The sequence below is a fragment of the Ooceraea biroi genome, chromosome 9, assembly GCF_003672135.1.
Source record: "Ooceraea biroi isolate clonal line C1 chromosome 9, Obir_v5.4, whole genome shotgun sequence".
Classification (NCBI taxonomy): domain Eukaryota; kingdom Metazoa; phylum Arthropoda; class Insecta; order Hymenoptera; family Formicidae; genus Ooceraea; species Ooceraea biroi.
The window spans coordinates 7,169,777-7,181,015 of NC_039514.1; the positions used below are offsets into that span (position 1 = coordinate 7,169,777).

At 54.1% G+C, this 11,239-nt stretch overlaps 1 protein-coding gene across 1 annotated transcript; it reads left to right on the top strand.

Annotated features, from left to right (window-relative positions):
• The first annotated feature begins 2,183 nt into the window (after nucleotides 1-2,183).
• On the top strand, nucleotides 2,184-10,688 carry LOC105279050 (pituitary homeobox homolog Ptx1). Its single transcript, XM_011338588.3, has 2 exons — nucleotides 2,184-3,569; nucleotides 8,446-10,688. The coding sequence occupies exons 1-2, from the start codon at nucleotides 2,666-2,668 to the stop codon at nucleotides 9,336-9,338; spliced, it is 1,797 nt and encodes a 598-aa protein (XP_011336890.1). The 5' UTR covers nucleotides 2,184-2,665; the 3' UTR covers nucleotides 9,339-10,688.
• Nucleotides 10,689-11,239: the final 551 nt, after the last annotated feature.

Consider the following 11,239-nt stretch of genomic DNA (forward strand, 5'->3'; position numbering starts at 1 on the left):
AACGGAAAGATGAAAGGAAGAATAGTCACGCGAACTGTTCTTTGAAGAAGACTCGCCTCGCCTGTAATGCGGGAGTACATAAATGAAAGCGCAGTGACAGTTTTAGTAGGTTTCGTGCACGCGAGACAAGCTGCGGCATGTACCTATATAATATGCGGCCAACAAAACGGTTAGACTTGATGAATAAAAGGTCTATTATCGCATTAACTACGGCGCCCGCGATAATTAGTTTTCGCGAAACACGATAACACGCGATACCTTCTCAGCTACCGCTCGCGCGGTTACCTCGCTCGGCTGCTAACCCAAATAATGAGGTGGTACAATTGAGGATTAGTCGAGCCACGCTTAATCCAATTTGTCATCTAACGCGATCATCGTCGTCCTCGTCGTCGTGATCGTCGTGACTCTGCAGGGCGAATTATCCGCGCGTCCGCGCAGGCCGAACGGTGCTTGACGCGCGCGAGCGACCGAGCGATTGCTGATCATTTATAAAACTATTCCAAGCTCAATCGCCCTTTCAATGGCAGCAACAAAGTCCGATCGCGCCCGCGAAACGCTCGGTGCACACGGTGCATTGCGTCGGTCGGCCATTTATCTCTAAATGCAGCGGCGGGACAATGCACAACGGGGCGATCATTAAAAACGCTGTCGAACGCCAACGCGATGATCTTCCGGCAAAGCGTATGTATCTTTCCAATCTCGCCAATTTCCTGGAAAGAATCGATCACCGCGACAAAAGCGGCGTCAGTCCCGCCGAACAATTGGCCCCGAACTAATTCGATGGTGATCGGAGAGTCGATAGGCGGGGTTGGCGTTGAAGAGCGGGCGATAGAGGTGGCGGAGAAGAAAGACCGGGTGAGACGAATCCCAAAGAAGAACAAGGAGAGTCGAAGATCAGCCGAACGAGGGAGAAACGCGCGCTGCTGACGACGCGAGAGAGGGAGATCGGTATTGCGGACGCATCCGCTGGTTACGTTCGATTGGCTGGCAGGGCGGTAGGCCAGCAATTACCTAAATGGTCGGGTAAACAATATCCGTGCACCGAGTTAAGAGCCGAGCGGTAGCAGGCAGCAGCTTTCGCATCAGCCGGTCCGTCCACCCGCCGATCGGTCGACCGGTCGTTTGGGTTGATCGTTGTGTTGGTCCTGATTTGATCGCCAACATTACCACTACCACCACCAGCCACCACCACCATCACGACTACTACCACCACCACCAGCACCATCGACGTCGTCGTTGTCGTTGTCGTCGTCATCGCTCCCCGCTCAGCACGAGTCATGAGAGAGAAGTTATCTCTGTGTACCTACCACGATTATACTCTTCATCCCAGACGCGAGAGATCGCTATACAGGATCGTTGGAGAGGCCGCGATGCGCCGCCCCCACACCCGCCGACGATCATCGCCAAACCCACCGAGCGTTTCGCGATCGCGTATACATGCGGCGAGAGCATGCAATTCCTCCACACACTTCCTCCTCCTCCTCCTCCACCTCCAAGCTTCCTTTCTATCCTTCCTTCCTTCCTTCCTTCCCGAGCGCGACGAATGATGCCGACGCCGCCGCGTGGATCCGGAGGGAAAAGTGTTCCTCCATCGACGCCGTGCTCGCCGTGCAATCGTTGTGGTGGTTAAATCAAAGACAAACCACTTTAGCCGGTCCGATAGCGGAACGGGGCGGGGTGACGCGGGGGACCGGACAAGGGCGGAGAGAAGCGGGGCAGGGTGGAGACGCGGTACCTGTGTGTACACACCCGGGTATCTGGTGAAAGCTCGCCGCGAAACGTCTGCACGCGGCTCGTCCGCGTGTTCGTGCCTCGTCCATTCAGGCCTGGGTACGCTCGTGTGAGTTCACCCCCTCGGCTGTGTACGTGTACGCATGTGTATGCGTATGCGCGCACGTGTACGCGTGTAAGTGTGTGTGCAGCGATGCGCACGCGACCCACACAGAGGCACGCCGCGTTCTCGCGGTGCGGTTCTCGGTTACGAGCGTGTTAAAGCACGTGTGTGCGCGCAACCCCCGACGGAGAGTCGGCCGGCACGCCCATTGGCGGCGGACGGGAGCTTTTTGAGCAGCGCGAGCGGGGTTAACCACGCCCAGCCGAGGCGGAACGAACCCCCGCTTTCGCCGTTCCACTCGGACCCACGGCGCCTCCGCTCACGACAGCTCTCTCCTCGGGGGCGCTAATAATACGCCGATATACCACCGATTCTGCCACCATGGCTCTACACGGGACTCCCGAGAGTAACTGCCGCGGTACGCGCGCCGCGTCGCCCGACCAAAGACATTGCTAATCGCGCGCCCATGCCGCGAGGGATATCCCAAATCCACGATCCGCACCCCCGTCGCAGTCGCGGGTAGTCGCAAGTGGTGGGTGCATTTCCGCCACGTTACCGTCTCATCGGTGTCCCGAGAAACCCGCGACGTATCGAACTACCAGTGCCAACATCGAGCAGTGCCGGGATCAGTGAGACGTTCAAGAAGAAAGGGTGTTCCGCGTGCGATGGAATCGCATTCACGCGGCTGATCACCGGATCGGGTTGCTCGGAGAGTGGACCTCCCCGATTGGAGCGGTATACGAACGGTCCCGCGTGCGAGCGTAGTGACTCGCGAGGATGAAGGGTCGCGAGATCAGGTAAAAAGGGTGATCGCCTTCTCACTAGCGGGTAATGTGGAGGATGCAGGAAGGCAGGACCGTGTCGCCTCTAGGACCGGTCGTCCTACCGCGGGAGGAGGCTGACATGCGTGCGGGTCTGTCGCTACCGCCTCAGGAGAGGAGGCCCGTGTTGCTGGTGCGCACCGGCGAGTCCTTCCCGAGGTACGACAGCGTGCGGCAGCAGCAGCAGCAACAGTCGCCGTCGCACTCGCCGATCCTGCGATCCGTCACGGTCGTCGAGAAGGATCAGTACCACGAGCTGGACCCGCAGGTCAGGGAGAAGAGGCCGAACGACGAAGAGGAGGAAGAGCAGGACGAGGAGGAGGAGGACGAGGCCGAGGACGAGCGGAACGCGTCGGCCAGGAGGAACGTCGTCGTCGACGAGGAGGACGACGAGGAACCGGAGGAGGAAGAGGAGGAGGAGGGTCAATCGGAGAGGCACCGGAACGGCGGCTACCACCACGAGGACGGGGACGTCGAGGTCGACGTGTGTCGTGAGGACGCCGACGAGAGCAACCCCAGCAGCCCGGTGGACCTGACGGCACCCTCGTCGAGGGTGGTCGCGAGCGAGCAGTTCGTACATCCGTTCGCCAACCGCGGGGTGCATCCTTTTACCTGTGTGCAAAGTGGTGGCCCCGTCGGCCACGGGACGCCAGTGTATATAACGGGGCACGCGGGCGCTACCGGCTCGACCGTGATGACGGTGTGCACTTCCGGTGGCGTGACACGCACCACCACCGGCACGTCGACAGGTAGCATCACCACGACCGCCACCGGCACGGTGCAGACGAACAACAAGCGGTGCCTCGCATTCTCCGTCGAGAATATCCTGGACCCGAATAAGTTTACCGGTGGCCGCGTCGTCCACAATCGCGTGCATCATCGCCGACACCGACGAGCCGGCAGCGTGCACGAAGGTGAATAACAAATTTCTCGTATTTCGTCACATTTCTCGGCGCATCCCCTTAGATCGGTCAATTGACGTTTTCAATTAGGCAGACACGACTGTAGCTGTCACTGAAGCGTTTCGCAGCTACACACACTGGCAGATGATCTAAGAATAACCGGCCGCGTGATGTCTTAAGTGGCCGTTTCAGTCAGATTTTAATTGGTTGAAGCAGAAAGAGCAAGTCGACCGGTAGACTCCGAGTCATTCGTTTTAGATTAAACTTGATCTCCTTGGCTTTGACAAAAAGTTTACCGTTGAACGTGGGCGTGTTACTTGAAGAGAGGATCTTAAAGTCGCGAACATTTTTTACATTTTCAACATGATAGAAATTAATACAAAATTTGCATAACACGATATTGCACAGAGTAACAATAAAAAAGACTTTCACTAAACGCCGCATAAATTAAACGTTTACAATAACGATTAAAATTTTGTATTAATTTGTTGCTTTGAAAGGAAAATTTTTCCAACTATTTGTATTGAACAATATCATCCCACATTCGCGCGTAACCGCTTTCAAGTTCAAGTTTTCAATCGCAACGATCGCGAGATATTTTTCCGCGCGTTCGCCGTCTTAGCCCTCTTGATCGTCTCGCTAGTGCTCTCTCGCTTCTTCCTCGTTCTAACTTTAGACGCATAAAGGAGGACCTCTTCTCCGACGATCGCGCAATTTCGGGAGCTGCGGGGCTATTTACGTGTACGACGATACACGCGGAGATACCGACAAAAGTGACGACGTCGAGATGCTTCATGCAGGAACGTGAGAATGAAGCTCCTCCAGTGTCTCATTAGCGTCGCTCTCGATAATATCAGCGCGGAGCGATTGCAATACGCGCGTGCAACGAGACTCCGCGACGCTAATTTACGCGCGAGGAAATTGCTCGAGGAGCATAAATACGGTCAACCAAGTGCGGAGATAGAGACATTATTAAAAGGCACCCTCAAGATTATATACTAACGACTATTATTATTATTCAACTTTGCGGGTGGCGAGGTAATTAGTATTCATGCAGTGCAGATTTTGTATTAAAAAGAAGGCAGGTTATTAATTTTATTCGCGAATTAAATTGTAACTTCATTCAACTGGAATTAACAGCTTCCCAACTAATGGCGTACCTTAGTTTATCTGACTTTAATAGAACGCACTTCGTCTCTCTGTTTTCCTAGCAGAATTATTATAATTATTACACGCCAATCGCTGGCGGAATTCTCCGTTCCAACGGAGAATTCCGCGGATCATCGTGTTACCGATATGCGCAAACAATTAAAACTCTGGCGGCCAATCTCGTTGCGGGGGAATTTTGTGTAGCCCCTCCGAGCGTGCCCTCGGCACGTTCGAAGGCCGAGGGAAATTTATCGGTGGTGGATCGCGCGCGAGTTCGGTGACCGTTCGCCGCGCGCGGAGGATCCCAATTTCACAGTTGACTTTCGAATTTAATGGAGTCTGGCGGGGGGGGGGGGCAGCGACAAGAGAAGTGGTCCTGCGGACCGATAAGGGACGGAAGAAGCATCCCGAAGAAGGGGTGAAGCAAGGCAGAAGCGGATAGCACGACGGCGACGGCGGTGGTGGCGGGCAGGGGAAGCGGCGGCGGCGGCCTGTCGGAGCGTGACAAATTGCTCCGCTAATCTGCGTTAACCAGTCCTTGAACCCCGTCATCGTCGTCCCTTTATCCCGGTACGGGACACCGGGTGCTTGCGAAATCAGCGGCGACGACGGACGGTCCGACCGACGTTCTCCAACGTCGGCCACCCTCAGCGAGGGTGGTGATAGCTGAAGACGTTCTCCACGTAGGAGAGGAGCGAGCTAGAAAGAAGAACGAGGAGGCCGAGGGTGAGAAAAGGATGCGCGCGAGCGATGGATCGATCGCAGCCGTCGAAATCGAGATTACACGATTGTCGGCTCATCCATCTTACGGGGATGGTCGCCGCTTCCCATTAAAAGTGCATCAGACCCGAGCCAATCCGTTTCCACTGCCATCGCCGCCGCCAGCGGGGTCTCCTCTCCCCGCCACCCCCGCCATTCGGATCCACCGACGGAATAATATCGCCGGTTGTTATGATAATCGCGCAGCATCGCGCCGTATCGCACCGCATCGCGCCAAGCCGCCCAGAAAATTGGCTCTTCTGCATCACAATGACTTCTATCCCCCCCCCTCTCTCTCTCTCTCTCTCTTTCCCTTCCTCTTTTTCGCGCTTCTGTACGTTCTCTCTTTCTCCAATCCTCCCGCCTGTGCCGCCCCGTTGTCGCAGTACCCACGAAACTCACCCCTCCGAGCGTTGCGTTCGTGATCCAGGATCTTCCGCTAGATTTCGGCGAAATTTATAATTATCTTACGGACGCCGTGCGGAAAAATCCGGGAGATCCGATGATGCCGATATCCCTATATCGCTTTCCGCAGCTGTTACGTTCGTTATGGGAAATGAAGAAATCCTCGTGCGCTTATAATTGGTCGTACGACGACAACTCTTTTTATTTTTCTCTTTCTCCCTCGATATAATTTTAATTAGTCTACTTATGGATCTTAGAAAAATTTTATTTTGCAAGACGTTAAATTATATTTGATTTTAAATCGCGCTACTTATTATACAGCACTGCGACTTCAATTATGTCAAATTGTTAAATGCATCAACTGAAGAGAGAATGAGAAGGAGAGGGAGAGAGAGATAGAAGATACTCACCGAGATAGATTGTGGAAGCGCGAGCCATCGCCGCGAGCGGAAACGCTTAGGGATTTTGTTTATTGCGTGTATCCCGATCGTGCCACTTGTCGTTAAACACTGTCATTGTGTTTAATGAGGAAAACCGAAATGAGATAAGTATTCCCATGTCTGCTCCTTTGTCGCGGCACATTGCGAGCGGACCCCCTCGTGTACCCTTAACGTGCCCCTCAGGGACTCGACGCACACATCCCCGATCGCTCCGCTCGCACGTAACTCGCTTGATCGTGGTTAATGAAGAAGATCTAAACGATACGAATGATCCTGCGCTCGCGGCGACGCTACCCCCCACAGAGCGCAATGACGGAAACGCGATATGCGGTCGTTAATTTCTTGATAAGGTCGATTAATCTCATGTTGTCGCAGCTGTCATGCCAACCGGCGAAATGGCGTTGATAATGCTCCTCTTGAGGAAACGATTCCATTATTCTTCTGGATCCACGCTGTCAAGGATACATCGTACGTTTTTTGCAGACGAAACTCATTCTGAGACATGGATGTTTCTTTGTAAACAATTAATCAATTAATCCCTGCACCGTTTGATTCTTTAATTTCATTACGTTATACTTAAGACATTGCATGTGAGCTTAGGGAAAATTTTAATAAATAAACGAGACCCCACACGTCGCATTAGGTACATTGGACGTATCATTGGAGACATCGGAGACGAAACGGATTTCGGCAAGGGACAACGTTCGACGTATATATCATCAAAGACTGCGGGGTGTTTCGGGCGACGAAACGGGAACGCCGCAATCCTCGGTAAAGCGCGCGCGGATGTGCGGGGCGAAGGAGAAACAATATAAATTACGAAATTCAATTAGACGCAATCAATCGGCGCCAGCCAGGTATATCTCGATGTGGGGGACCACGTTATATGAGAACGAACGGGGCAGTGTATACTTGGCGGAAGAAGGCCAAAAAGGGAGCGCTCGGGAGACAGAGGGAGGAAAAGGTAGCCGCTTGGCGGCCTGTACGACGGGGCAAGAACGATCGCGCGTTAACGAGATACAAATCCCATTACGGCGTAAACCTTCTCGATCCGTCGCCCCCTACGGACTTCCAACCCCCAGGCACTGTGCTAGGCTGCAGGCTATGGGCCACGAGTCACGCCAATTCGGATAAAGTCCCACTGTCTCCCTCTCTCTGTCCGTTTCTCTATCCGTCTTGCTTATACTCTCGGTCTCTCTCCCCTTTTCCCTCTTTCTCCCTCTCTTTATCCTTCTCTGTCTCTTGCTGCCTTCAACGCCGACAACATCCCCGTCGCTTTCCGTCCTCTCCGTGTCTGTCTCTTCCTCTCTATCCCTCCGGTTTTATTCGGCAGGCCGTCCCCACCCGCGGCATCCCAGGGGCACCCCAACCCCCACGGGCCAGAGCCAGGGAATATCTGTCCCCGGGACATCTGCGTGCTGATTGAATCTCCAATCTCCTCTCTCATTGAGCGAACGATTGGCCGTTCTTTCTCTCTGTCCCCGTGCGCGCAGTTCTCTCGCTTCCTCCGTGATTCGCGCACGGATTGTTTCGTTCGCAGGCTCGATCAGTGACTCGGCTCGGTCGCACGATCGGCCTGCACCTCTTTCATGAGGGATGATACCTCCTTGGAGGAATCAAGCGCAGCTCGCTGAACGGCGCGCGAATTTGCGCGACCGTCGGGCGCACGAATTTCAATTTGATCTCTCAAGACCAAAGTTTATTCGGGTAGTTGGGAGATAATTGGTAGTAACGATTATTTGATTTGCTAATTAATAGTCTGGAGAAGATATCTTATGTACTTCAGCATTGAATGACTTTCTCGGACACGTCTTGGGCGCATTTGGAGTCGATCTTACCTTTCTCGGCATAAATTGAATTTTAGGAAATGAGGACGAGTGAACTATTAAGTTATTAGAATTAGAAAATCCTCGACTTCGCGGTGAATGAAACGAATATCCGGTAAATCTGGAAGTACAACACGGCGTCGGACTCGCCTCGTGTGATGGGAAACGCGACATCCGCGGCGCAATTTTACCCCTCGTATAATCAATCCTCGTCACCCGACACCGATCCCACCGTATCACCACCTCGCCCTTCGCGGTTACCTTCCATCGCATGACGCAAAAGTGATCCCAAGTGATTATTATTTCCAGACGGCGACTCGCGGGGCGAGTTCGCCTGCGGCAGCGGCCAGGAAGATGAGGAAGGTACACCGGACACCGTCATTGAGGAGATGGAAGAAGACGCCGAGGAGGAGGACGACGACGAGGAGATTGAGATGCGGGTGGTGGATCAGGACGCCGGCAGTGTCGGCCGGGAAAATACGAGCGGCGGCACCACCACGGCCACGGCCAACTGCAAGAAACGGCAGTCCTCGTCGTCGTCGTCCACGTCGTCCAGTAGCGTCCAGGTGCAAAACTGTCAGGGTCAGGGTCAGAACGGGCAGAACGGTACCAGCGGCGGCGGTGGCGGCGGCAGCGGTGGTGGCGGGGGTAACAGCAACGCCGGTGGCAAACCCAGAAGAGCGCGAACGGCCTTCACGTACGAGCAGCTGGTCCGACTGGAGAACAAGTTCAAGACCACCCGGTACCTGTCGGTGTGCGAGCGCCTGAACCTGGCGCTCGAGCTCCAGCTGACCGAGACCCAGGTGAAGATCTGGTTCCAGAACCGGCGCACCAAGTGGAAGAAGCAGAACCCGGGCCTGGACGTGAACAGTCCCACGGTGCCGTCGGCGCCGCCGCACCCGTCGCCGTACGCACCGGCTTTCCTCTTCGCCGCGCACCCACACCAGCACCCGCTGCCGCACTCGCACGCGCACCCTCATCCACACGCCCACGTACATCACCCGCCACCCCCGGTGCCGCCGCCCGGCTACTACCATCCAGCAGCCCCACCTTACCCGCCGACCGGACCGACCTTCTTCGGCCATCATCTGTCGGCGACTCCTGCTGCGACTGCGTCGGGACCGCCGCCGACCTCGACGCCTTCCTCCACCGGCCTGGCCCTCTCGTCTCATCCGCTCCCGCACACGCACCCGCACGCGTAGCGAACTCGACGACGACAGCTCGCGTCAACGTCCTCGCCTTCGTAGTCCTCGGCAAGGAACTCGACGGGTACTCGTGCGAGCACGCTTCACGCCCCGTAGAGAAAAGTACCCGGAAGAAGGGAACGAGCGGACGAAAGGAGGCGCACATAGGTTCGTTGGACTACTCCGTGCACTCGTCGGATGTCGACTCGTTCGAAGCTGGCAGCTCGACGACGCTCTTCGTTTCTCGGTTGGTTGTTTCTTCACGGCGATTGCAGTTATTTTTTTCGAATTGATAGGGGAAGTTAGTTCGCGCTGACGAGCGGATCGGGAATGAATTTTTCGAAAATAGCACGAGTCCATCCTAGTCCTTTGTCCAAGACTCGCCAGTGCGATTGTTATTTGAACTTTCATTCTTGGACTTGTGGTATTTTCTGCATGCAAGTATTATGCGATTTTGGTGTGTCGGGATTGCGACTTCTGTTCGACATTTAGAGGAAAAATATTGAACTTTAATTAAGCGTCGTCTATCGCACGGCGAATGTGTAGTGCTTTCGTTTCTCGTCGGATCGAGTCGCGATGTTATATTTTGCCTTCCCGTTGCGTACATGGGACGACTCGATAGCATAATCGGTTTACGTAGGGTGACGTTCAAAAAACGAGCGTATCTCGTTCCGGCCCGACATTGGCCAAACATTGGAACTCCACGCAACGTATTTCCCTCCCGGCGTCGATTCTTGGACAATGGTGAGGAGAAGGACGTTCCTTTGTAACGAGAAAACGCACTCGTCCCTCTTGATAGATAACCGGACGTTTAACAGGAAAGCGAGATGGTAATAGAGTAGAAGGCAGAGAGTCCCATTAAAAAGTTTTGATTACTTCGGAGCTTCTCCAATTTGCACTCATCGCTCCTCGTTTGCGAGCTCCGCATCGCGACGATTGAACAGAGCCATAAACTGTAGTAATATTGCCCGGAATCGGCGAGCCATGCTTTGCCTAATAAAAGAGAAAAGGAACTTCGCGGTACTTTCCTCCGAGTTGTAAAGTAAAATGGCACGAATACCCGAGTCCTTGTCGTTTTCTCACCTTTGTAACATATTCCGTTTGTCGTCGCGACGTTAAGCGACGCCGGAAGCTCGTCTCGAGAAGAAGTAGATTTTATCAGAAAACGCTCTTAGCAGTAAGATGACGTGTGCGTGTGCGTGTGCGAGGGTATGATGGGTATGCATATTTATGCGTGCGATTCTGTGATTGTGCGAGAAATTTAGTGAGCAATGTTGCGTGCTGATCGCGAGAGCGATGATCGCACGTCCGGAACATAGTGATCGTTCCTGTGTAAAATAAAAATCATACGTTACGCTCGTAAAAAAAGGGAAAAAAGCACCAAAAAAAACCTGCAACCAGTGTGTGTACAGATGCGAGAGCTCGATCCCCCGCCGTGCACGGCGCGACAAGAATAAAGATCGATTTTGCTTGCCGCTCTCGGTAAAATGTCGCGTTTCGCGGCAACAATGCGCCGTATTGTTCGCGCGTCCCGCGTTTGTCGCGGAATGTTAATTCCGCTGCCGCGGGTGAAATTACAAATTTCATCTCTCGTCCGCGTCGTCTAATGCTGTAATACCGTCGCGACGCGGTACGGTGCGTCATTCAGCCGTTGAAATATCGGCGCGGGTTCAATTGCGCGACGAACACAACAGAGCGCCAATTCTCGCTGAATTCTGCGTGAGAACGCACGAGGGAACAAGAAGAGAGGAGAACGCTCGGATTTTTTCCCATTTCCGCGGCAAGTTGCAAAATCGAAAATCGAACTCACCCCCTGCCCCTGTCAATTCCCGTTCGAGGCGTCACGCTCCGCGTTCACCGGCGCGTTCACCAGCACGTCGAATCAGAATCGAGCTGTCATTCTATGCGTCACTCGACAA

Bases quoted from the DNA above. Each gene is read 5' to 3' on its own strand.
- LOC105279050 (XM_011338588.3), top strand. From the start codon at position 2,666: ATGTGGAGGATGCAGGAAGGCAGGACCGTGTCGCCTCTAGGACCGGTC. The intron at 3,570-8,445 runs GTGAATAACAAA...TATTATTTCCAG, and splicing joins AGCCGGCAGCGTGCACGAAG to ACGGCGACTCGCGGGGCGAG.